Raw genomic sequence first — 27,110 nt, 5'->3', positions numbered from 1 at the left:
CTATCCAAATGCATTGTGGGAGTTGTAGGATCCAAGTTTTTTTGTTGGAGCTTGACCCATTCTAGAGATGAAAACTTAGCCCCTCCTGCTCCCATTTTAACAATTTGTTTTTATAGTTCTCTCATGAGCCTTTAATGATTCTGAATGCAAATATATGACTTCTAGCATTTGTAATTTAAACCACTATTCAACCATTAAATGTTAAACCATAGACAGCCAAGCAGGTGAAACCCAGTAGTAGTGAGGAATACTTGTAGTTTCTATTTCTGAATGTATCATAGATAAACTATGGGATAATGGGCCCCTGGGCACAGACATATAAGAGGCCCCCCACCCTGTCTACGTAGGAGCAAGAAACCCCAATACAAAGAGTCTACTTTTAGTCATTTTGTAGTCATTTTGGGTCTTTTTATGGTCATTGGTCACTTATTTTTAGATTGTTTACTATGTGGGCATGTTGTTGACTGTTTTGCATCTCTGTGATTGTTTTGCATCTATTTTAAGTAATTTTGCATCTTATTGTGGTGGGTTTGCATCTATTCTTGATCATTTAAAATGTCTTCTTGGTCGTTGCGGTTGTGGTCAGTTTTGTGTATATTTGTGGTCATACAGCATCTCGTGATCCGAATGATCTGAATGTTGCTGTTTTTTTTCCCAGCAACATTTTATGAATCAGGGCCCCTCACCTTATGGGCCCATGACCTTATGGGCCCCTGGGCCTGTGCCCGGTAGGCCCGTTCAGTAATCGATCCATGGATTCTTTGTAACAGATGTGAATGTGTGTGGTTTATAAACAAAGAAAACTTACATGTACTTTATCAAGGTAACATGGCACAACCCTCTTACAACAGAGGAGGAATGTCAAACAGAAAGTCTAGAGGGCACTTTGGAGAATGGCTGAGATCAAAGTTAAGGGGCAAAGGGAGTGTGGATGTGGAATAAACTGGGAGTACAAGATGTGGGCTGAAGGGCAGTGGGAAGTCTGTGAGGATACTAGGGGAACTGTATTTTCTGTGACCGCAAAAGGGTTGAGCTGGGGTCAGGAGGGGATGTGACCCCAAAGTTCTCACAGTTACCTTATCCCCTGTGAACTGCGCTGGGAGCTGCCAGTAGAGCAGATCATCCTGGTGCAAGCTGAAACCTTTGTAGACCAGAGCGTACTGAGAGGCAGAGGAGGAAGGAGAGGCATAAGAGAATAAGCCACAGATGGAGAGAGAGGCAGCGAGACTAAATGATAAGCAGGCAGGGAAGCGGTACAAACAGGCAAGCGTGCCGGAGAGTAAAAGCCCGACAAGAATCTCAGGACAAATGTGTGACATACAGCGAAACTCTTAAGTACATGTTCTGTAGTATGAGCACTATTAAAGGCTCCGCTAACAGAGCTGCATTGTGCCTTATGTGACAACTAAAACAACAACTTCCACTGTCAATAATTTGAAAATGACAGCTTCGGTAAGAGGCTGTTTTAAAGCAGACAACAGTATAATGACAGAGCATTGTAAAACCAATGTTACTCTTAGGTGGACAATTACAGTGACAGCACTGAGTGGGAGCTGTTTGCTTAACAATAGAAAATACCAACCAGTCGTGCAGTGGAATTGTGTGAATGGTCCGTTTTTTGGCAACTATAAACTAAATATATTTTGCATTATTTGGTGCTGTTCCAATTTTCTGAACTACACATTAACATGCCTGGACAAACTGAGGACAGCTGGTTGTTCATTAACTTTTAAAGCTTTACTTTCAGCCAGTCTGTCATGCCACTGTCTACCTTGCTGCTTTCTCCAGAAGCATGAGCAGAAGTCTTGCTCAGTGTGTTCTTGCTCTGTCGATCCACAGCAGGGACACCCAAAGAGAAATGCCAGAAGTAACCAATATGACCAAGAAACAAAAGTACTCATAACCTTCTTTTCAAATCTCTGACAGACTGTACCTGCAGATAGGGAGAATGGCCTGGGGAGTAGGGCTGGGGTCTGGTTGGTCTAACTGAAGAGGACATATCCGACGGAGGAGCAGAGGGGTTCCGGTTACGCAAAGACCATCGAGAGGAGGAGGAGGAAGTTGGGATCCGAGAGGAAGAAGAGGAAGAGAAAGAGGAGGTAGATCTAGAGGAGGAGGAAGTTGGGATCCGAGAGGAAGAAGAAGAAGAAGAGAAAGAGGAGGAGGATCGAGAGGAGGATCGAGAGGAAGATCGAGAGGAGGACGGAAAGAAAGGATGGGATCGAGCTTGTCCATTGGAGAAGTTAGAGAAGAGCGCCCAGACCTCATCATCCAGCTGTCTGACATCACTCTGGGGAGCATAAAGTGGGGCACCGGGGAATAAACGTAACTATGGGCAGTCAAAATGACAGAGACGGGGTTTAGAATTTAGTTCTTCCACAATGTACACTGTACATCGCTGTAAGAAAGTGAACATGCGGAGTCATGCTTTTTAGTCTACGATGCTTAGATGTGCTGCACAACAATGTGTCGGGCTCTGCTGAATTGTTCTCACTCCAAAACAGTTGAATCACACATAAAACACACAAATCACAAACTTCTTGCACTGTGGAAACATTCCTGACACTTTGCATACCAACTCAGACCTCTTTGTTTACACACACACACACACATGCCGATGCACACGTAGAGTCTGACAACATGCCTCCTGCTCGGTGACCCTTCATCAAACCAAGGTGATTCTCCATGCCGCTACATCTATGAACGAGCAGATTTATTTTTCATAGATACTCTCAGCGTGTTGGCTCAGAAACACTGTGTGTGAGTTACACCCATCCGACGTGTGAACGTTGCCTTCATTATCACAACCTACAGTGCAGTTCATACCACATACCTGGCTAGCCCTTTTGGATCTGTGGATGTCTTTACGTTCAGAGGCCATTAGGTTCCAAATGGAAGCATCCTTCCTCAGCTGCTTCTCTGGCAAGTACGAGTCACTCTATTGATGTAGATAAAGCATGCTCTCTGATCACTTTCCTTATCACTGAGCTGATGGTATTCGGGAGTGTTATGGCAGTGTTATTCGAGCAAAGTTAAACGGTGTGAAGTTCTTTAATGGACCATTAATGATCAATCTGTTTACATGGCTCATGTGATGTGGAGCAGAAAGCCATTTCTGTCTGCAACATGGGCTGCACTGTGAGTGTTGAATCTAGGAGACACTTAGTGGCCACTTTCACAGCTGCAAGGTGCACACACTGCTGTAAAATACAATGCTTCTAGTAAACAATTCAAATAACAAAACTTATTAAAACCATCAAACAATTTATACCCATAATCTATGGATATGCACCACAAAAAAGCACAACGTATGGTATTCAGTATATTGCACAATGCCACATGAGGTTATTTCGAACAAGCCAAACAACACTGTACTTCAAACAAGAACTACACTCACACCATTACAACTGACATTACTGTACCTGCTCTGCTCGTTTCGTGCGAGCAAAGAAAGTCTCTTTCTATAGAGAGGGCAGTGGCAAAAACAAAGAAACAGAGAGCTATGTTATGCAAGTGGACACTAGGGCTATTCAATCTGTGCACAATATTTTACCCTGTGAACACACAGAGTTAAGATGTATAGATGAAACAAAATGTAGCGATGTAAGCAAATAAGCTGCACACAGACCGAAAAAGCAATCTGCTTGAAAAGAAAGATTAGCTGAGGTTTGAAGCAAGATCAAGCAGAAAAATGGAGACAGTAATAGAATGAGAGTGGTCTACAAGTTTCTGATGAGTGCTGCTCAGCCCCTTATACACAGCATTAAGTGGTTCATGGTCTTGCTTGGGCTACTTCCACTGATGTAGCCTCTCTCTGTGCTCTTTGATACTGACCTTGTCTCCCTGGAAGATCTCTGGAAGCTGCCAGTAATGAGGCTCTTGTCCCAGGTAGTCGAAGTTTGTGTAGGACAGCTGAGTGCCTTCAGTGGAAATCTCCACAGTGAAACCAGTGGAGATGCGGTTGGTGCGCTGGCGGTTCACCAGAGCGAATCCCTGGAAGTTTCCTGGAGAAAAAACTGAGGACACCTGCAAGAGCACATACAGATACAGTAAAAGAAAGAAAAAACAATTGGACACATGGCTCACTTTGTTAACTGCACAAACATTGTAGGGAATAATATTCATGAGAAAAATAAGAATGGCGGCTGATTGAATAGACAAAAATAAACAGTGAACTCATGTTGACCACCAGTGATAAATTAAGTGAAGAGTCCTGTATTATGCTAATTTTCTTAATTATTAACATCCTGTCTGAAATGCTCCGTTTTAGCGCTTGTCACTTTAAGACCCACTCCTGAAAAAGCCGAGACTGCTCTGATTGGTCAGTTTTTCTGGGACTCTAAGAATGTACATATTTTTAACTGATTAACCAGCTGCTGTTGACTATCTTTGCAGTATATATAAGAAATCAAGCATTCAAAACAATGTGCCTGTGTAAGGCTTATTGTAAAGCTGAAGTCTATATGTGACTTTATAGATGTCACGTTTTTCATCATTTGCCCAGGGGAAATTCTAGGAGAGTTGCATTTATTCAGGAGAGGGTAAAATATAGGGGAATAGGGGAAAATAACTGCCTATGTGGGGAGATATCAGTCAATCTCTGGCCAACATCACTGATGGAAGTGGAAAGCACTTAAGGGTGATGTGCTGTGAATTTAGATTTCCCTGAATTTAGACAACACACATCTTTTGGCCCTGAAAAAAATGTGTATCGCACTTGTTGATATGCTCTTTGCTGCGGCATAGCTGCTTTTCAGAGGTATGAACCATGTCGTGTATCACTTGAAGGCCTTACCAGGTCTCTGTAGTGAGTAGAGCTGGAGCACTGCTGAATGACGCCCATGCAGAAACAGGACAAGCAGCCATCTTTGTTTTGCGGGCTGAGATGGAAGGTTCCAGACTTGCAGCTTGAGCAAGATGGGCCTTCAACGTTCATCTGCAACACAGTATTATTAGGAAATAAGATGCAAGGCAATCAGTCCATAATAGTCTGCCTTGGAATTGGGCACAAGAACACAAAAGACTACAACAATCAAAAAAAGTTGCTTTGTTTGACCACCTTGCAGCGGCACACACCACCATTGCAGCCTTCACTTCCTTTTTGGTCACAGTTATAGCAGTTACCTGAAACAGGGGAGTAGATCAAATAGTTACAGTGTGTACCAGCTCTCTATTTAAAAACACTTTCAGATTAATGACATGAAGAAATCTAAAGAACTAAAGTCAGAATGTGGAACAATATATGTCAAGGTTCTTAATCAAAACACATCATGTACCATTGACTTCATTGTTGCCAACAACACATCTCTGTCCAAGCAGTGGGTTGCCTGTGTACCCTGCAGCACATCTGAAATAAAAATGTGTTTGATTACATATTTCCAGTGAAAGAAGATACAAGTTTCAACCCAAAAAACAATAGCTGGGAAGTCTATAAGAGGTGATACAGGGATACATTTGATGAATCATTGTCCTTCTTGACCTCAACCACTTACAAAGGACTGAGTCATTCAGATGCAGGTACAAACAGGCTATTCTGTTATTCCATCCAGTAACACTAGTCTTCTATTCACACCCAGCTTTTGCACTGAATTCAAATACTTTTCCAAGAGAAAAAAAACCCATGAAATATTGCTTTGAGATGGATGAAGCACAGCCGCTGCTAGAACATTCAACATGTCTCAGATGTTGATTCCATCTCTCATACGAGCGTGATACAGCCTAACACCTTCACACAGGAATAGAAACATTTATAAATAATCAAATAGAAGTTTCACAAATTGATATCAGAACAAAAGCAGAGGGTGAGTACAGATAGCATTGAGACAAAGAGCCGTAGAAAAGGATGCTTAGCTGCTTACAAGGAAAGTTTGATATTGTGACATAGCAAAGCAATACGCCTTCAACCCAAGCAAACAACGCCACTGCCACCAGAAAAAAGGCTTCTCCAGCCACAGATCTGTACATGTCACCCCGAGGGGCAGCCGCTGTCAGTCTTACCTCACCTGTCCTCTGGCAGGTCCGCCGGTCAACAGCCAACAAGAGGACTTCCATGCTATGAACTTGCTTTGGGAAACCAAACTAACTCCAGAGACGTACAATAGTTTTTAAGTCCTTCCAGTCGTTGTTGTTTATAGGTTTAAAGTTAATGATCTCTTTACATTGGCAAATAGAAAATTCATCAAAATAGATATGGTCTTGGGAAATAAGGCAAAAGTGTTTCTAACTAAAGGCTATTGAGAAAAAACATAAAGCTATAAAATTAATAATAATTATAAACTTAACATGAAAAACAATGCACTACATTAAAATGAAAATAAACAATTTCACAAACAATTTAAACTTTAAGCTCTCCCAAAAAATATATAATGTTTTTTCTACATGCTGATGATATGACAGATCTCAAATCTTGGTGCCGCTAGTGGAAATATTGGGTGGTCAGCGTTCAATGCTTTGGTCTTGAAAACTGGCCAGATGGCCTTAAAAGAAGTATGGATATTCATGGTCCCCACAAGATGAATTCATTTTCCTTCAAGTGTATCCCTCCTTTGTTTTTAGTGCCACCATTGAACAACAGGTACATACAAAATACAAAAATGTGCATTTGCAGTAAAAAGTCATGTTCCACAGAGGATGTTCCCCTCCCCCACTTTGAGTTCTGTGGTAACATAATGATAATGCCAAATGATATGATATATTTGACTTACAGTGTGTAGAATAACTGTTTACATTTCCAAAACAAAAGGCCTGATTTACATGCCATCTGTGGACATTCTTTATCCCCAGAGGATCAAGTCCTACTGCTTTTGGTGAACCCTTGACCTTTGATCTACAGGCGACTGTTCGTTCAATGCTTGTGGCTCTCTAAAATTTAAGTGTAGATGCTGCAGTAGCATCAGTTATAGCTGGAGAGTATTTCTTCATTAAAAGAAGAGCCAAAAAGAAAGAAAGGATGTTTACACGCTTTCCCTTCTGACTTCAGCGTCAGTTTAAGTTTGATGGACAGATAGTTCATCCGATCACCTTACAACTGTTCTTTGAAAGCACCTGCACATTACCAAACTGTTTCCAATGATGGCGTCTCAGATGGTTCTGTGTAACAAACCATCACATCAAGTTAAGTGAAAAGCCAGAGAATAACCAAAGACCTTAGAATTCATCCTCTGGGGAGCATAAATGAAAACAAATGTATGGGAATCAGTCGGAAGGGCCTCATTACTGTTAAAGCTTTATGAATGAAAGTTGTTTTTCTTTTCCAATGTTTGTCTTTTTTTGTACAATTTTAACTAATCATTTTATCTTCCTAAAACGATCAAAACAAATAAAAAAACAAAAATGTAGAACATCTTGGGGCTCTTTGATTAGAAACATTCAGCACAGAACGCATACACTGCAGGGGGACATGGAGGTGTGAGGCTTTTCCAGTACACTAACACAAACTTGAGGTAGTCTGGCCATAAGACAATAGACAAATGCATACACATAAGAGGTACTAATGCTAAGCCATCTCTTCATGGATTCTCATTCAGGATTTTGTGCAATAGTTCCGATCGGAATAAAATACGGTTTAAAAGCCATAAGTATCATATAATTCCACATTAAGATTCCATTAAATATCTGGAAAGTCCTAAAAAAACAGTGACATAAAATCAGTCCCTTCATTAAGTTCAGTTGACGTGGTTGCTGTAACAGGTATAAATATCAGAATAACAAAATAACAAAACACAGTATTCCCTATATGTCAGGGATAATTCTGATAGGAATGGCCAGCCTTCCCAACACAACATGAAGAGAACCGTCCTGATTATTTTTCTGCTTTGCAGACTTGTGATCTCCTTGTAAGAGCCGCAGTAAATCCAAAACACCGGATTGAGAGTTTGTCTTCTTTTTCTTCTGCTGGGGTTTCTTGACTTTAGGGGGAGTTGGTTTCCTTTTCACTGTTGTGCTAGACTTCTTCTTCATGGTAGTTTCCTTGGTTTTAGCTGGAGTCGTCCTTTTTACTGTTGTCTTAGACTTTTTTGCAGTTGAGGCCTCGGATTTAGCTGGAGTCGTCCTTTTTCCTGATGCTTTAGACTTCTTTGCAGCAGTAGTCTTCGTAGGTTTTGTGGTTGAGGCGGTGTTCTTTGCCGAATTCTTCTTTGTATTGTGAGAAACCAACTTGTATGATTTGTCCTCTATCTTTTTCTCCTTGTGGTTAGAGTTACTCTTGTGTGACTTTGACGATTTCTTTGAACTGCCTTCCGAAGACTGCCCACCTTTCTGAATCTTCTTTGGAAGTGGCGCGTCTGATCTAAACGCCTTGTTACGTCCATTGTTATTGGTAGGTAATGAATCCTTTTTATTGGCCTGGTCAGGCTTTGCAGGCTTTGGTTTGTGAGCTGGTGGCTCCAGTTGAAATGTAGTAATTGCTTCTGTAACTTGTTTTGGTTTTGTTTGGCTTGGCTTTGAAACACGTTTAGCTGCCTCGGCGGACCTCCTACCTTCAGGCCTTTTTATTATAGGCTTCACTGTAGCTTTAGATTTTGGTTTACTCAGTGTTGTCCTCAACTTGATCGTTGAGCTTTTTGAGACTTTATTTCTGGATGATCTCCGAGAAGCAGACGTGGGTTTGTTTGCAGGGAGGCCTGGGGTAGGTATGCTTTTGGGTGCTGTGGCTCTACTGGTGAATGGCGTTTCTGTGGGTATAAGTCTGACTGGAGGCGAAGGTGTTGAGTGCAATGGGATTGCCAGGACTGTAGCGAGCGAAGGCAGAGCCCTCTTTTCTTGCGAACTGGAGACGTGTCTAGTACGTTTCATTTTGTTCATCTCCTGAGCCAGGGCAGTGAAGCCGTCAATCAGGATCTCCAGCCTTCCCTCCAGTCTGCTCAGTCGGGTGTCCATGTCTGTGTAGCTCTGCTCCAGCTCGCTAACCTTCTTGTTCTTCTCCCCAACTGACTGGATAGCGATAAGCTCCTTCAGCTGGGAGCTGAGATGACTCTGCTGGTCCCCCATACCGTTAATACTTTCCTTCATGTCAAGCGTGTTCATTTCCAGCATGCTCAGGCGCTGGTTAAAGGTGTTCAGGTGATACCGGAGCAGGCGCTGGAAGCTAGAGTCTCTGCTCTCTGGGCTGGGCGTGAAGCGTGGTGGGAGCCTGGGTGCTGATCTGTTGGGGGTGACTGGGACAATTTCCACCTCCTCAGACAATAAAGTCCTAGTTGGGATGACAGTTGTTCCTATGGTGGTAGACCACTGGTCGTCTATTTCTTCATCATCATCATCATCTCCACTTCCATACGGCACTATCACTTTATCCCAGCTGAAATTAAATACTGCTTCAGCTCCACATCCCACAGGTAGGAGGCCGTCTATCTGCTTCTCCAGGAAGGGGTCCCCACAACTGTCTGCAGACGGCATCTCTTCTCTTAATGTCAAAACAGCAGAATCAGGCATGATGCAGGCAGAGACGTTAAAAAAAAATATTTAGAAGTTGTGTCTTACACCAAAGTCACCTCGTCATCTTTGCCCTTGGAGCAGCAAAGATTGAGTAGCCAGACAGGAGTCCTCATAAATGCCTACATTTATGTTGTAGAAACCCAGAAAATACATTTGGTCTGTGCACAGACAGAAATCACATGAGCAAACACCTTCAAATTTCACTACCAGCAAAGCGCAAAGCTGTAGCAGAAAGCAACCTCTGAAAAGGCTTTTTGGAGGTAAAGCAAAGGACAGAAGAAAGCAAAAGAAAGATCTAAAGCCAACTAGACCAAAAGGTTTCCTCAGGACATACAGCACTTTTATTTCTCTTTTGGCAAATTTCGTTTCCACGAACAATAAAAGTTGAGTGATGACATACGCAGTACCATCAAAAGGTCCCTTTTCCTATAACAAAGATATATTATTCTACCACAGCAGAAATGACCTCACATTTTTGCAAATCAATAAATCCAAGAAAACAATAACCACCAGCAGATCTAGGAAAAACAGCACGCAGTACAAAATCTACAGAATGGGTGGCACTGATTTGCTGCTCCCATCCCTGGACTGACAACACTCAATCAACGCAAACGCCGGGAAAAAAACAAAACAAGAGAGATGCGAACCACAGACATGCTTATATCCCTTTCCTGTGAATTAAAACCACTTGGTGCTACTGCCAGCCCCCTGCTAACCTTGCTGCCGGCCAGCCCAGATACACCAAACACTGTTGAGACGACCAGGAAAGGAAGACAGAGAGGAAAAGCAGAAAGAGAAGGAAGGGGCGTACCTTTCACAGCGTCTGCCAGTGTATCCAGGGGGACAGCTGTCACAGGTCGGCTGACCGTCAGACTCCAGATAACAGGTCGGGGAGAATCTGTACCAAAAGATGCATACCATGAGGATGCTCTTTTTGGCAGTTATTTCATGTACAGTGTGACTTCTGTTTATTATTGGGCATTTAATTGGCTTGGGTTGGTTTACTTTTCCTAATCCAGCATTAATCAGAATCATTAACAGTAATCTAGCTCAAAAGACTTAAAGACATGAACTCACTGGTTGCTGGAAGAGGTTCCAGGACAGGGGCAAGGCTGGCAGGCCTGGGCACCGCCTGTTACCGGGTTTCCATAGAAACCAGGCTGGCAGCGCTCACACCTTGGCCCGGCGGTGTTATGAAGACATTGCTTTTGGTCAGGACACACACAGATGAAGAGGAGGTGAGATCCACGGAAGAGTTGAATATACAGTATTTACGAGCGACGGTGTGTTTCCACATGTTGGGATCCGCCAAGAAACCATTAGTGCATTCCACTGCACAGATCAAAGCTGGTTCAATGTTGGCAAAAGAACTGGGGTGAAGAGAAGCATAAAACTTACCAGACACCTGCCGGTCTCTGTGTCACAGCCGCTTGCGTGACCATTACAATCGCACCTCTCGCAAGTGCCCAGGTAAAGGCCAGAGGTGGTCCGAGTGTAACCTTCATCACACTCCTGCAACATCATGGAAAAACACCTCAGGTGAGAGACAAGTGATGACAAAGAGGAATACGTCTTTGTTCCACTGCAGCAAGGAGACAGTCTGCAATTATCACCCAGGACTGTAACGGAAAACAAGTTTCCTGTGCTATTATTAACAAGCTTGGGCATATCTGTGTGACTTTCCTTTCTATTTTCAAACTTAAATAAGCTAATTTATATTATGAATGGAAGTCCATTCTTGACCGGGGAAAATAGCAGTTAGAAATCTTAACTCAAAGTGCAAACTGTTTTTTTCCCCCTGAGCTTTCAACTAAATCTCACACTCTTCTTTAGTGAATTGAGTTTGCTCATGTTATCCTACCATAGTTAAGTCACGTGATTACAAATAAGCCCTCTTCATGACAGCTGTGCAGACTCCATCTGCTGATGAAGACCGTGAGATAAAAGCTCCAAAAAAGCTCCAAAAAAAGCTAGTAAGTGGACCATTTTGTTTTATTAAAAGGTCCCGTATTCTGCTCATTTTCAGGTTCATTCTTGTGTTTTAGGTTTCCACTAGAACATGTTACATGTCTGAACATGTCTTTAATGTTCAGAAAACACATTACTTTTCTCATACTGTCTGAATATATGTCAGTATTCACCCTCTGTCTGGAACGCTCCCTTTTAGCGCCTGTCTCTTTAAGCCCCCCACACACACACACTTTTGCATTATTTATATGGCACCCTTAACCTGCTTCATAATCAAAAAGTACATGAAAATCTCACTTTTTTTTAATATGGGAACTTAAAATGAATCTACTACTTCTCTGAAATCTGCATGTGTACCTGGCAAGAGGGCCCTTTGTATCCCTGAGGGCAGGCGCACTCCTCCACCTCCAGAGCACGTTCGTTCCCAGTGGAGCGAGGAACAGCAACGTCCATCTTGATGTCTGAGATACTAATTAACACAAAATAAACACAATTAACAATGCACTTTGTACAGTATTTGCCATTGAGTGCAATGTCATAGGATTCATTTTGAGGTATGTGACAGAGGAAGCTCCCACCACACCTGCTCTCAGTCATCTTGTCTGCATACGTGGCCCTGATCATGAAGACAGTAACGTCAGCCAGGGCCATCAGCAAGTGCTCGCGAGTACACGGCTGCCCATCAGCGCGACGCCATTCGGACTATCAGGCGAATGGATGGAGAATGGAGAAATGTGAGGAGTTAGTCTACAAGATAGTGTTAAGATTCAGATTTCACTACACAATACTCCCCCAGTGAACAAAAGAAAGAAAGAAACGCACCTCTCTGAAGGTCACAGTGACAGTTTGTGGGACACGCGGTAGAGGCTTTCTCTGAGCGTAGTGCTCTAGGAAGATGCCGTTGCCCTGGAGAACCACATCTGGCTGACCGTCAATCACCAGTGAGCGCTGGAACGGTTCAAAGCGCACTGTGTAGCGGAGCTCCCCACCATAGGCCGTCACCTGATTGCAACATGGTGAAAAGAGAAGCTCATCTAAACAAAACTGAATGGTGGAAAGGTATTTCACCCCTATGATACTGTGGAGGAAGTCACAAGACACCCATGTTGGCTATGAACTCAAGCCAAAAGGTTCAAAAGGAGGCCTGCTGTGCGGGTAAGTGCAGCTTTTTCCCCACACAACATGTTGAGGCATGACTGAGTGGGACAGAAAGGGCAGAGAAATCTAGCTTGATTAACACTTGACAGTTTTTTCCTCTTCCCCCCCTGCCTGCTCTCTACGTTGTTGTTTTTCCCTCACCTTATCTCCTCTGAAGCTCTCAGGCAGGACCCAGAAGTAGATGTCATTGGGGACACTGGAGAAAGAGCGGTAGACAACTTCAGAGGAGCCCCTCTGGGAAATGCCTTCAGAGATGGTTTTAGTGTTGGCACTGTTGGAGAGGGAGAAGAGCTGCCCGTTGACACCTCCTCGCACCTGAGAGACACAAACATTTTGTCTGAATGAGATTTACAGAACATGCGATTCAGCACAATCACTGTTTGCACATTTCATCTCAACCATTTAGAGTCTGACAGGATTTGCTGATACAGCACAACTGTGCAAACACTTGAGTCAAACCTTGATACCAGAAATATTCACCCCTCCCTTCACCGTTCGTAGCTTGACAACCTACCTGATCTCTATTCCAAGTGGAGCTGGAGCACTGTTTGGTGACGCCCATACAGAAGCAACGTAGACAGCCCTCAGGGTTGGTCTCTGATAGGTGGAAGAACCCGGCCTTACACTCGTCACACACAGTACCTGCCACGTTGTTCTGAAACACACACACACACACACACACACACACGCACATATGTTAGCCATCTGCCTATCCAGCTCATTTCTTTAAAAAAAGATGACAGGAAAAAAAAAACAGTGGGATGTGTCGGCCTCAAATACATAACGGATTTTACAATAAATGGTCATAAAATAATCCTAATATTCCACTTAGCAGTTTGCTGTGGTACATAAATACCTTGCAGCTGCATGGTCTGCTGGTGGAGCTGATAGTCCCTCTGTTATCACACTTGGAGGAGCTTTCTGCAGGGAGAGGGCAATGCAAAGATGACATATGGGGTAGAAAGTGTACCTGGGAGTGTTCCAGCCATTCTGCATACCTGAGTCATGACCACATACTACTGCCTACTGTAACACCAGGGGGAATAGCCCCGATGGTAATCATCACACAGACCTGCCTGTGGTCATATCGCTGAACAGTAAAACAATCCAGGGTTAGCTGCTGACGATTTCAGGCTTTGAAATGAGATTCATGAAAATGTTGGTGAGATTTGTTGAACATATACTCACGGTTAGGAACACATTTTCCATTAGGCAGAAGGGGGTTACCCTGGTAACCAGGAGCACACCTGAAAAAAAAACACATATAAAAGATACAATGTACCTATTTTGCACCTTCTGCTTGTTCTGATATAAACTATATTTTAGGCCAGTAAGGGCTGCTCGATTGTTGCAAAATTCATAATCATCATTGCTAACTGACTTTGGAAACATTGTGGATTTAATAACCTTTAAAAAAAGGTCTTTTTAACAGTACAACCAAAAAAAATAGGTTAATAAATTAAATTATATATAATAGAAACAAAAATACATTCAATAAAAAAATTAAAGATCAAATATGTTATGACATTAGTGCACTTCCACCTAGTGAAACATATACCTAGTGAAACATATATCTAATATTAGTAATAATAATTAAGTAATTAATGTAAAAATACATAAAATGAGACCAAAATAAATTTGATCAAATGTAATTAAAATATACAAATATACATTTAGAAAATATATATATAAAAATAATTAATGAACTCAATTAAAATAAATAAGGTCAACTACATTATAACTTAAGTGCACTTCCACAACGTAACATCTATAAAACAATATATAAATATAATAATACACACCAATTAGACCAAAAACAAATTAGATAAATATGTTGTAGTGCACTGTCACAACCTAAAGAAATATCCAAGATTTTAACATTTTGGTACACTATATTCAACATATTGAAGTCAGTAACTCAGTAAAGGAAAGGCTGTGTTATTACACAAGACAAAATGAGAGCATCATTGTGAAACAGAATGCAGCTCAATATTCATTATATTTCCATTATCTTGTTTTCATAATCGTAATAAAACTTGATGAATCGCCCAGCCTTATTCTAGGGCAGATCGTCTAATTAATAATCATCATAATCCTATCATTTAGTACAAAGATGACATTTATTATGACTGCCAGTCATTAAAGATTTCTTATAAACCACATTACTGCCACCTCCAAACTATTTATACTGCAACTTAAAGGCACAGTCAATGATATCAGTTTCCTCACTTTTCACAGCGTCTTCCTGTGTAGCCGAGCCTGCAGGCGTCACATGTTGGCTGTTGGTCAACGTCCAGGAAACAGGTGTCAGAAAACCTACAAAGCCCAGCGGAAAAAGCCAGAGATTAAAATCTACAACAGCGGTTCATAAGTAGCATGTTGAAAGAATAAGCTCATGAATGACCTCAGCTTTTGGGAATAAATAAAAAAACTGCAGGGCAAAATTCAATTCCAAGTGATGCTTTGTGTGTGGTGCGTAGGTTTTAAGTCTGGCCCCGTATGTACAGTAGGTGTGTGTGTGTGTGTGTGGTCTGGGGGGGCTGTGACCTTACCGGCGTGAGGTCTCATAGTACGGGCAGGGGCAGGGCTTGCAGTCATCGGGGCGACCTCTGCTCGGGTCACCAAAGTAGCCTGGGCGACACTTGTCACACTGAGGGCCCTCTGTGTTGTGCTGGCAGCTCTGTGGCGGGGAGAACACGCTGGTCATTATCTCGCAGGGATGCCATTCAAAATAGGAAGGAATGCTTAGACTTTTTAGGAAATACACTGGCTGAGAATTAGATGAAAAGATGAATTCAACTGTCTAAGTCAATTAGTCGACTAATCTGTTGTTTTAGCCTGTGTCGACTAAAATGATTAGTCAATCACGCTTTCTTCATGGTGAATGACTTATTTCCAAGAAAGTTATGAGCACATCTCTGGTAAACACAAGATTTAAGGTGGTGCAAACACACTGGTAAATACAAAGCTACAGGCAGGAGATGACTGTCTTAGCTTAGCGTAAGGACTGGAAACAGGAGGGAGACAGCTAGCCTTTAAAACATCCGACGCAGTAGTCACATTTATTTTTAATCTTTGGAGAGTTTCCAAATGTTTCAGTCTTTATTCTAAACTAAGATGATTGCCTGCTTGCTCTAGTATTCATGTATTAAAAAAAGACTGGAAAAATGGGTCTGGAAGCACATCAACTCTACTCCCTCATTGAGAAATTCAGGATCTGGCATCTTGCCCCGCCCACCACCGCTGCCATAAGTGACACAATGGAATACCCCCATCACAAGTTGACGGGACTGGTTCCTTTGACATGTGATGTAAGAGACCCTCTTTGAATCCAGAATTTAGAGACTGTCATTGGTACTCTACGGTTTCAAGGCAGAAATATATTTATATCTGACAGCCTGTAAGCTATTGCTATTACCAGACAGTGTCCGTTGATTGGATCACAGGCGCTGGCATGTCCATTACAGTTACAACCAGCGCAGGTGCCAAGATAGGATCCACCAGGGACACGTTCGAAACCAGAGGAGCACATTTCACAGGAGAGGCCGGAATATCCAGGAGGACATCTGGGAATGATAAATATGAGGATCATCAAGTTTAACGATGACGAGTCCAATTACAACACTGCAAATTGCAAACTTTCCTCATGTTGTAAATAAAAAAACAGATGACTGAAGGGAGCAAGATAGTTTAGTAGAGATGGAAACCCTCAAAATAATTATTATTTGTATTTATTAATGTTTTTTTTCTTACCTGCACTCTTCCACATCCTTGGCATGACCCATGATGCTGAACTCCACAGTGGTGGTATCCATGACAATGTCACTGAGTGCCACGCTGACCATGTGGTTGTCATAGATGGTGCGGATGCTGATGCTGTCCAGGTTGGCCAGCGTCATCATCAGCTCCTCCCGGCTCACAGGGCGGCCGTTGGAGTGCTGCCATTTATCCTAAAACAATGACAAGCAGCTTAACCAATGTATGTTTCTCAAACTATTTCATTATTTTGGATAGGGGATGTTTTGGGCTTGGTTTTTACGTCAAGTCAAATTTGGTCAAAAGTTTTTTATTGTGAAATTTGGTGGTTTTTTATTCCTCATTTTTGAATTTGTAGACAGCCTGTAAAACATTTTTATATATATATTTTTTTAAAGAACTACATGTTGTCATTACAAATTCACCACAGGATTTTGCAGAATGTGCACTTTGTTAACCGAAGACCTACTTCAGTGAATTTGATCTCCCTCTGGTTGACCACTCGGGCAGGGGTGGGGCTGCCTCTGCGGTACACAAGCCTGCGTCCATTTCCAACCAGCGTCACATCCGGCTTCTCCACAGGCTCAGACTGACCGCGGGCCAATGTGTACCGCACCTTAAACTTCAGTGATCCTCCGTAGGAGTCGATCTAAAAGCAGATGACATGATTTTAATGCTTAAATGGGATAATTGAATCCAATAAAGTCTGTAAATATTCTCACTCTTTACCTTGTTGCCAAGGAACTGGCGAGGCAGCGTCCAGAAGGAGTCAAGGTTGAGGAAACGGCGCGACAGATCGACAAGCTGGAACTCTTCCATCTCTGGGTTAACGAGGAGCTGAGTGGAGGACAGAGGAGGAGTGCCTGGCCTGGACGGGTAGGTGACATTCACTCCTGGAAGTAAGAACAACAGATTCACTCAGAGCCTGTTTTATGTTCGAAATATTCAGACTTCACAATCTAATAGTAGACAGTGTGTTCGCTCTATTAGCCCTCTATGGGAAAAATTGGCTTCAGTGCCTTTGAAGTCGTCCTCCTCGGTGAAACGCAGGCTGATCTGGTTGCGGTAGCGACCGGTGCTTTTGCAGTTCTTGGAGATTCCAGCGCAGAAGCAAGACACGCAGCGGCCCTCCACACTGAAGTGACCGTCAGGACAGTTGCCTACAATGAACAAAATTTATACTCTTATTGTAAATAGATTTCATTCACAGTTTGTTGTAGAAAATGAAGTGTTTCTGATGGTGAACCCACAGTAAAAATGGAAGTGTCAGTACCTGGATTTGGACCGGATGTCAAGGTTAGCACTCCGTCGGGGATACCAAACACCAGGCCTTTAGCATTGATGGCCTCACAGGTGTACGCCCCCTGATCCGCCTCCTTCACATCGCGAATGGTCAAACTACCGCGGCCATTCTCGCTGGTCATGGAGATCCTGGGAACACAGAAATACAGCAAAAATGAGAGAATGGAGAGTCCATGTCTATTATAGCACATGGGAGGACTGTGTTTTCATGGCAACGCCTGATTTGCTGTGAATGCAGCCTGCAGAAATATTGTTACACAAAAATCAATGAAATTCAAACGTAATTGCATAACCACATATACACAGCTGACTACGCCCAGGAATGAACATTTTTGCTACAGCAACATTTGGAGTTGGAGTGCACCACAAATATCTCAGTAATTAGACGTCTAAATAAAAGGATGAGTCAGCGCAGACACACTGATCTAACAGGGCTGTCGACGGTCATCATACGCCAGGTGGGAAATGTGTGGAGAAGGCAAACTGGTTATGCTTATTTTCAAATCTTCATGGTCTGCCGCAGATCAATTAGGTACGATTGACTTTCATCAGATGCAGATGTTTTGTTTCACACAGCCCAAAACAGTGCAACACATGTTTGTTGGAAAGTAGCATCAATACAAATCAGTTTTTATCATAGAGCATAGCAATTCCAAAGATATTTAAAATAATAGTACAGAAGGAGACTTTCTTATTACACCCACCTGCCACTGAGAGGAATGTGTCCCCAGTTGAGTCTCCAGGTGATGATGGGTGTTGGTACTCCAACAGCCTGACAGGTGAACGTCACTGTCGCCCCCCGCGCTGCCTGAACAGCCTCTTCTGGTGGGCTTGTCACAGATGGAGGGGCTGCAAAGTGTCAAGAAGAGGAGAACTCTTTTCCACCACGTCTAAATGCACATGTACAAAAAAAAGCAAGGCATGTGACTGGAATTCGGGAGATCCAGTGAAGCTCATAAATGCCTATAAGTCAGAGGGAAGATAATTCTCCACTACGGATGGACAATTCCCTTTCAGTTCTCAGGAATAGATGGTTCACAAAAAGCTCTGTGTCTCAGTCAACACATGTGTGAAAAGAGCCTGGTTCACAGCAAATTAGTCACAGCGTACAAAGGAACTCAGAGGGTGACTATAGAGGAGAGTCAAAGAAGCATAGAGAGAGTGCAAAAAGTAAGAAAGAAAAGAGTGGACTGTGCATGAGAGAGAAAGAAAGTTGGTGTCAGACTTACTGCAGCCGTACTCATCGGAGCGGTCAGGGCAGTCTGGCTCGTCATCACACTGGTAACTAGCTGGGATGCAAGTGCGGTCGCTAAGGCACTCAAACTGCTCAGGAGCACATCTGTCACCAGGACCTTTGGTGGCTGTAGTTATGACAAAATGGAAGAGTAAACAGTATGATCAATTGAAGATGGACCATCTTCTCATCTAACTGTTGACAAGAAAGCAAATAAGCCAAAAAGTTTGAGCTGTTCCTTTTACTTACGGCAGTCTGTTTCATCTGAGTTATCCTCACAGTCGTTGTCTCCATCACAACGCCAAAGCTTGAGGGCGCAGCGGCCATTTTTACATTTAAACTCGTTGGGTTCACAGGGAGACGGAGTACCTGTGGAAGATAAAGGATGATTATGCTGCATTCATGTCGTGTCTGAACAAATCTGAAGTAAGAAACTTTTTATTAATTCATGTGATTGTGTGGATGGTTACACAGCTACATTAGTAGTAAAAACTCTGGAGAAGGGAATTTTTATGTTTTACTTACTGGCTAAATCCCTAACTGAACATAAACCATAGTTAACACCGTAGTTTGTAGAACAACTTCCCCCGAGGAGGACGTGAATGCACCATCGGAGCGCACGCCATTGTTTGAGAGTGATCACATGCACGAGGCAGTGTAACTTACCGCATCTGAACTCGTCGCTTCCATCCGAGCAGTCCCTCTCTCCATCACAGATGTAGTCTCGAGGGATACACTCTCCACTCTGGCACGTGGCTTGATCCACTCTGCAGGGTCCAGGTGGGCTGGGGGGGCGCGGGGGCTTCTTGATGGTGGTGATTGTGGTGGTAGGGGTGGTGGTGACGACTGGAAAGACCGGCCGTCTTATTTCTAAAAATAAATCTGCGATTACAACTTAGCAGAGGTACGAAGCGGTTAAAACTTGGTGCCAAAGTGAATGTGTCTCACACCCCCTGCCACTTTTCCATGCTACAGCCGACCGTGTTACAACTTGCATGCCAGTCAAGCTGAAGCCACTCACCGCAATTGGTCTCATCACTCATGTCTCTGCAGTCTGGTCTGTTGTCACACAGGTATTCCATCAGGATACATGTCCCATCACCACACCTGTGCTCATCTGGCATGCAGGGTCTGATGCCGGGGGTTACTAAGAAAGATGCAGAGGGGAGGGGGGAGGAGGGGCAGTGTTCAAGGATCAAATACATGCATGCCAAGGCTACAGTCCAGCCATTACACGACACGAAACACAGCATCCTCAGCCATTAGATTACTACGGTGAGTGGCATGTTGCAATGACGATCCTTAAGGGAATGCTTTGAGATACTCAAGGAGATTTCCAAGGATATTATAATATATTTTGTAAATATGAAAATATGAAATGCAGATGGACAAACTAACTCAACCCAACGTTTCGGTGGCATCTCCGCAAACTGAACTTCCAACTCTGTTAAATACACCACACCGTAGACTGTAGGAGTCGTAGCTGTTGCGGTGGAGGGCCAATCACACGTCGCATACAATCGAGTGCTTGGATTGATTGGCTGCGGGCAAAATCATACGAATACTTTTTTCTAGAGAGTGTATTATTTCGGTTGATACCTTGAAAAGGTATAAAGTATTGATACCCAGCCATACAGACTAATCTGGACACACAGACTAGATAGACAAACCAGACGCACACACAAACTAGATAAAAAAACGTAGACTATACCAGACCAGACCAGACAAACACCCAGATAGATGGACAGAAAGATGGCCAGACAGATAGATAAGAACGCTATCATCTGAGTAAAGACACTACACATACAGGTACCATTATCCTCTATCGGTTGCCATGCCTGTGTATGGAGTTGGTGAAATTTGCGTAAATCAAAAGCTGGTTTAGATTGCGGTGAACAGCAGCAGTCCTAATCAAACTCATGCCATGCAAAAGGTCCTTCTTATTCACTGTGCGCTACTGGAACATTCAGAAGACTACTTTACATTGGTGATTCCATGCAAAACATTCCTCAAAACCAAATGACCATTGCTTGAACATGTCAAAGTAAAGGTCATTGTAAAATTTCAACATCGTAAAGGAGGGAAATGCTCGACTGTTCTTTCTAAAAAAAAAAAGGCACAGCAGTCATCCTACAGCTTCTACAGTACAGTTGGCTCAGTCCCCATGCAGAGGGCATGGAACAGTACAAACCTGGCACGGCTATAGGCTCCACTGGAGGCAGAGGTAGAGCTAGAAACCAGAGGGAAATGTTAAGGGCACTGCCCATCGCTTCGGTGGACCTTCATTTGCTGTAAACATACAGCAAACTCTTGCGTAACAGAGTCCCTTCATACCCGTGTTAAGCGGTGGTCCTCTTTATTGAGGTCTTACCTTCCCCCAGTCGTCTGAACTGAAAGCCCTGCACTGATGTGACATAGGAGGCGATGGCTCCCTCCTTCACCACGTTGTACAGCACACTGCGGATCTGTTCGTCGTTGGCATTGTAGTCTGAACCAACATCCAACTCCACAAATACATCCACGCCATCGTCTCTTATCATCTTCCTGCAAAGAGCCAGAAAAAAAGGCCAGGTGAGACTGTGTGGAGTGCACTGCAGATGGTTACACAAGGAAAGTTCTTTGGGAGGTAAGGTTTCCCTTTGGACGTGGCTTAGAGGAATGAGTGACAGTGCTGATGAATTATTGGCTGTTGGCCCACATTGTTAGCCTTGTGCAGTTTGGAAAAAGGAAAAGAAATATCACCTGGGTAAGACACCCAGACAGCAGCAGCAGCCCAGCTGCAGGGTATCTACTTTGGATGTCACAAATCATGATTTAAAAGATTCTTACTTAATGATGACCACGCTGACTGTCTGAACACCTGGAATTCTGTTATAGTCCGACTCCAGCTGTGGAGGGAAAACCAGATTTGGTTAAGTTGAAATATACAAGTCTGGGCCTTGTTTTCAGATGCAAGGTCACACATGCAATAAATCAGCAAAGTCATAAATGCCTGAACCGTATAAGGTAGCCTAAGCGTACTGTACGTGCTATTCAGTCGATTTTATCCTGTGAGGATAGGACGTACCGTGTCCACCACTGCTTCAGAGATCTCATTAAAGGCCGCGGAGAAGATGTCCTCGAGCTCGGGGCCATAGACCAGGGAGTCGGTGAAGTTGACAAGAGCTCTGTAATAAACTAGAAACACAGAGATAGAGGAAGAGAATATGTCAGCTAAACCGCAGGATAATACACAACAACCACAGGATCAGCATTAACGTCCGTCTGTTGCAGAGTTTAGATATCCAGAGCCAGATCCCAGATTAAGTGGTTAGGTTTATTAAAGATGATGTTATACGGGATACTGTTTGGAAAAAGTTCCCCTTTAGGAAAGGCTTTGGTTAAATGTTTCAAAAAGTCAAAACTGAAGAGCATGACTGTGGTTTCAATGAGAGCCACATACAAATAATGGCATCCATTTCCATAACTCAGTTGTGGTCGGGTTGGCGCTAAAACCGACAACTGCAGCGTTTGCACCACACATAGGCCCTAACAAGAGGCACACTCTGTCCCATATCCTTAAATATAACCAAATGAAAGTATTATGTCTTCTTCTTTTTATATGTCTTTCTGTTGCTCATGGACAAACTCATAAATATTGGCAAAGACAAATGCTGATAATGCCCTTTTTTGCAGAAGGCAGAAATGAGTACACTGTCTGAAACCTAATCAATGCAAACACACAGTACATGGATATCAGCTTAAAATGAAAGGCCACGTTTGCACCAGACTTCCCGATTGAATGCCGATGATATCAGATAGTTGGAAGGTAAGTGGGAGTTTAAGTCAGCATCAGTACTGTGCCAGCGGGTTGCAGAGGAAGAAGAAAAAAAAGTTGCGTGTGACCCTGCCCTCTAATCACTCTGAAGAAATGCAGCGAGGGCTGCAACTGTCAGAAAACGTCCTCAAATGTCTCGCTTTGTCCACAATTCAAATATATTTCTGTTTACTAGATAGAGCAGGAAAGAAAAAAGAAAATATCTTGAATCAGATATTTTTGTTCTTAAAAGTTACTCAAACTGATTAATCTATCATCAAATAGTTGGAGATTAATTTAATAATTGACAACTAATCAATTAACATTTATAGCTCTAATCATGATGTCATCCTTCTGCTAAGGGTTCAGTTTGTTAGTTTGTTTGTTCGTCAGCAAGATTATAGAAAAACCACTGATCCGATTTTCATGAAACTTGGTGGAAGGGTGTATCATAGGCCAAGAAAGAACCCATCAAAGTTTGGACTGGATCCGAATCATGGGCAGATATACAAATTCCCCTAATGTCATTATAGTTATTTAAATACATTGTTAAGCAACCAGTTTTATACAACAACACATAAGAAAATAAATGAATGAAAGGTTTACACATCACTTTCTATGGCACTATGGTGGAGCATTGTGGTTATGACGTTCCAAAAACAAAAAAAACGGGTTTGTGTAGTCAATGTTTCCATTCTTTTTAAACTTGATCAAATTCGTAACTACCTGTATAAAGCATCCTTATACTTTATACAGCTATAATGGTGACTAGCCAAACAACTTGCTATATAAGTAACTCATTATCAACAAAAATGTCAGATGTATTATAATTCTTCCAATGTCGCAGGCTTAGGGCATGAAACTTAAAATAGCCCTGCCCCGCGGGGTGCCCCGGTTCTCACACTCCTGCCAACACTTTGTTAGGACGGGCCTGCCAGCCTCTGATTTCAGACTGGCAGTGTGGGTTTAGGGAGGAAGTCAATATTTGTACTGTTTCTTGCAGTCAGACGCTACTTGCCATGCCAAAAGCAAAGAGCCATGTTCTAAGTAGGCATCCCCTATCCTGGGCCTCTAGTTGCAAACATACATGCCCACAAATATGTGCAAAACAATAAACCTGCACACACATAGACACACACACACACACACACACACGCACACACACACACACACACACACACACACACACACACACACACACACACACACACACACACACACACACACACACACACACACACACACACACACACACACACACACACACACACACACACACACTTACATGGAGCTACTTAGTTAAAAGTTAAATGTTTTCTGTGTCGAAGGCCTTTTTACTAAGCCTTATCCTAAGTGCTAAGTTTGTCTTTGTTAACATCTTTATGTCAGTTGCACCAACCAAACTTAAACCTAGTCTTAACTATGCCTAGTCTTAGCCATGCCATAGTCACACAGAATACCTGTGGTACATTAACATTAACATCCCGCTGACTTGCTAATGTGTAGCTTCTAATTTGTAGCAACGCTATAATGATGGATCATGGAAAATATCACAAAATTATTAGAGCTCTACAGGAGAGGCTTTTCTGTGTTTGATTGACAGCCACTGGCAGGTGGAGCTCCAGAGTTAATGTGAAAGGAGAGGAAAAGCAAACAAACTTGGCTGTAACTAACAACTAACGCATTGACAGTGTGTCGTCAGCAACATTGTTAAAGAGTAAGGACTGCAGCAGCGTCTGAATGGGCCAAAGTGACATTTGCAGGTAAGTTTAGACAAGACCAGGTAATTATCTAGCTATAGCTCGATTGAAACTCAGTTTGTTTGGTCGCTAATTCAACAAGCTGAGGTGAAAGACTAGATGCGTGTTCATGTTTGTAAGCAGTAAGTAATTAGATAAAAAGGAGACTTTAGCAGAAAAACTAATGTGGGTTATTCAAAGTTTGTGGCTCTTGTGTAACCAGGTAGGCATCAGGTAGCTGACATATAGAAATAATTTTGACTTTAAGCCGGCTCCTGACAAGGTATAAGATTAACACACGGTCTTAGTTAGATGGTGCAACCAAGTTACCATTGATTTAGCTGAAGACCAGGTGTAAGCCCTGTTGGTGCAACCAGTCCCTGAGCTTTGGCTGGTTAACAGCTGTCCTCTCTAAACACTGCTAAACCATTTTTCCTTAAACACAGCATTGGCACAACAAGGCATCCCATTCCTGGTGAGAAAAAAGTCACATTCACGACAAAGTAAACTGAGCACTGCCTATGAAAACACACAGTGAGATGGACGTGTAACAGCATAACTGCAGGCTTTAGCACAGCCTGGCAGGGTGCCTGAGTGCTTGCTTTACAGGCTGTTACTGTCAAGCTTGTAGGAATAATTGTTAGGCTTGAATGTGGACCCAGAAGACAGGCAACATCAAAGTTAGTCATCAAAGCGCCTCATTTGACCCGAATATAATCTAATCACTTGAGTGGGTATTCGCCGCCAGGTCAACAGCAGCTCGTAGCCCCAACTCTCTCTGAGCTTTCCGCTTTGACGTTACAGACTGGCGAGTGTGGGGCTGCCGCCGCCTGAGATCCTTTGATTAGACTGCCGGGTTGTGCCCTGCTGCTAACGAGCGGCTCTTTTTACTCTGAGACCCATTCTCTTGTGCATCACTCACTGTTTCCAGCGGGGAGGGGGGGAAATCCCCTCATCAAGCACGACCACCATCAAGAGTGATGAAACTGTCAGAGTGCAGACATGACGGGTGAGATGAAAAAAAAAAGGAGTGGAAAAATAGCATTCCAAACTCTTAATTCACAAACTTATTTAGCTATTAAAGCTGTTCAGTAGAACTGTGGCGGCTTTGTGCAATGGGCCCCCTCAGAACACATAGAGGCCTATGCAGAAGACAAAGACTTGATTGAGCAGTGAGCCGAGCCTGTCCTTTAAAGCCCAGCCGTATTGGGCTTGACCTTCAACCCCCAAATGCTGCGCCCACGGCATGGGCCCAGCACCACCCGACCCATTTGAGAGAATCTATAAGGCCAAAACCACATCTATCCGATCAAATATCTTTAATAAAACATGTTTTCCCCCTCCATGGGTTTTTTTCTCTTGTCTCCCTTCATTTTTAAATATTTCTCTCTTGCTTTTTGTGATATATTCATATGCCAGTTGCCTTTGTCTCAGCTTAACTCTTGTAGACAGGACCCCTGCTACTTAACCCTTTTGCTGGTGACCAGCCAAAACCCTCTGTCTCCAATTCCACTCATTGCCCTCTGGGGAGCTCTTGGGAATAACTTCTGGCTTCACTCTTAAGCTTGCCCCGTTGTGCTCTCCCACGGCTTGCCATGTATGTAGCATCAGAAACCACCATTGTGTGTAACAAAGCATGTTTTCATACTCATGTTTTAGTGGTTTTGTCTGTGAAGCAGCTGGTTCGTATCATTATGACGACCCATCTGCATGAGGTTGACATTACAAAAAGCCATTTTTCAAATTAAACTGTGGAACACATTTTTGCAAGTGTTAGCTGTCCACAGGGATGAGCGGTAGTGACATTCCAACATATCTTTAAAAAGATGTTTTCAGCTGGAAGTGTCACTCGAGTGAGGTGAACTCTATTACCTAATGGAACAACCCAATCATTTTCCGCTGGCATCAGAAAACACTGGGAGACGCCTGCAAGACACTTGGAAAAACAGACTCGCTCGACTGAAACACTGCATGCCCAAGCTGAGACTTCCTTGGAATGTTATCTGAGAGTGTGCTTGGAAATGAGAGTGCATAACTGAGTGGAGCAGGTGACTGGACAGTGTGCCAAAGACAAGAAGGGAGAAAGAAAGAAGTGCTTAAGAACTTACTGTAGTCTGGTTCGACTGGGCTCTGTAAGTTCCCCAGATATGAAGAGTCCAACCAGTGTGCTATGGCAAGCAATGAGTGGCGAGGAGCAAAGAGCAAGAGACAGAGGGGAAGAGAGACGTAGCCCACAAGGTCGATGGGGCAAAAACAGGAGCCAAAAGGTCAAGGGTCAAACAAGAAAAGCAACACAAGGACCAGGGAGAAGGATCGAGTTAGCCAGGCGGGTGGAGAGAGGTTAAAATTTCAGGTTAAGGAAATGATTGAAAGCAAGGAGAGAAAACAGAAAGTAACAATCAGAAAGTGAATCACCATTGGAGTGGTCTTAACAGAAACAGGAAATCAGGAAAAAGTCACTAAGATGATGAGTTGAAATAGTTGCCATGTGTCAGCAAACGGAATATACTGATCTGCATGAAATTATGTGAAATAAACGCAGTAAAACAGCAGCAGGAAGTGAAAAAAAAGTTGTGATCAAAATTCGAAAAAATGAGAAATGTCAGCATCAATTTCTTGCCATCAAGTGTCCCGCTAATCATGAACATCCACATGTCGTGGATAGTCATGCTCAGTTGGACAATGGTTCCTGTGGTTTTTGTTGACTAATGAGTTCAACCAGCAT

The 27,110-nt window shown here is 43.0% G+C and overlaps 1 protein-coding gene across 8 annotated transcripts in view; it reads right to left on the bottom strand.

The window, feature by feature from the left end:
• The window catches only part of hspg2 (heparan sulfate proteoglycan 2), a 100,613-nt gene that overhangs the window by 34,109 nt on the left and 39,394 nt on the right, over positions 1-27,110 (bottom strand). For 2 of the 8 annotated variants that reach the window (XM_083920755.1, XM_083920756.1), the window contains exons 4-39: positions 26,494-26,553; positions 21,918-22,027; positions 21,680-21,738; positions 21,222-21,394; positions 21,042-21,080; positions 19,872-19,997; positions 19,517-19,720; positions 19,100-19,219; positions 18,846-18,977; positions 18,321-18,465; positions 17,588-17,745; positions 17,334-17,474; positions 17,044-17,207; positions 16,784-16,963; positions 16,312-16,508; positions 15,977-16,124; positions 15,111-15,238; positions 14,788-14,874; positions 13,747-13,805; positions 13,415-13,479; positions 13,073-13,213; positions 12,700-12,873; positions 12,223-12,402; positions 11,984-12,102; positions 11,758-11,869; positions 10,831-10,944; positions 10,510-10,637; positions 10,244-10,330; positions 5,277-5,347; positions 5,060-5,124; positions 4,796-4,936; positions 3,835-4,026; positions 3,423-3,461; positions 1,934-2,290; positions 1,772-1,825; positions 1,077-1,160 (exon numbers count right to left, since the gene is read on the bottom strand). In XM_083920755.1, coding sequence (XP_083776881.1) covers positions 1,077-1,160; positions 1,772-1,825; positions 1,934-2,290; positions 3,423-3,461; positions 3,835-4,026; positions 4,796-4,936; positions 5,060-5,124; positions 5,277-5,347; positions 10,244-10,330; positions 10,510-10,637; positions 10,831-10,944; positions 11,758-11,869; positions 11,984-12,102; positions 12,223-12,402; positions 12,700-12,873; positions 13,073-13,213; positions 13,415-13,479; positions 13,747-13,805; positions 14,788-14,874; positions 15,111-15,238; positions 15,977-16,124; positions 16,312-16,508; positions 16,784-16,963; positions 17,044-17,207; positions 17,334-17,474; positions 17,588-17,745; positions 18,321-18,465; positions 18,846-18,977; positions 19,100-19,219; positions 19,517-19,720; positions 19,872-19,997; positions 21,042-21,080; positions 21,222-21,394; positions 21,680-21,738; positions 21,918-22,027; positions 26,494-26,553 — 4,553 coding nt within the window. The remainder of the gene's footprint in view (positions 1-1,076; positions 1,161-1,771; positions 1,826-1,933; positions 2,291-3,422; positions 3,462-3,834; positions 4,027-4,795; positions 4,937-5,059; positions 5,125-5,276; positions 5,348-10,243; positions 10,331-10,509; positions 10,638-10,830; positions 10,945-11,757; positions 11,870-11,983; positions 12,103-12,222; positions 12,403-12,699; positions 12,874-13,072; positions 13,214-13,414; positions 13,480-13,746; positions 13,806-14,787; positions 14,875-15,110; positions 15,239-15,976; positions 16,125-16,311; positions 16,509-16,783; positions 16,964-17,043; positions 17,208-17,333; positions 17,475-17,587; positions 17,746-18,320; positions 18,466-18,845; positions 18,978-19,099; positions 19,220-19,516; positions 19,721-19,871; positions 19,998-21,041; positions 21,081-21,221; positions 21,395-21,679; positions 21,739-21,917; positions 22,028-26,493; positions 26,554-27,110) is intronic. The other 6 variants (XM_083920760.1, XM_083920757.1, XM_083920758.1 and 3 more) reach the window with 6 other exon arrangements.

Source organism: Echiichthys vipera (genome assembly GCF_963691815.1).
Source record: "Echiichthys vipera genome assembly, chromosome: 9".
NCBI lineage: Eukaryota > Metazoa > Chordata > Actinopteri > Perciformes > Trachinidae > Echiichthys > Echiichthys vipera.
This window is presented reverse-complemented; position numbering and strand designations above follow the sequence as displayed.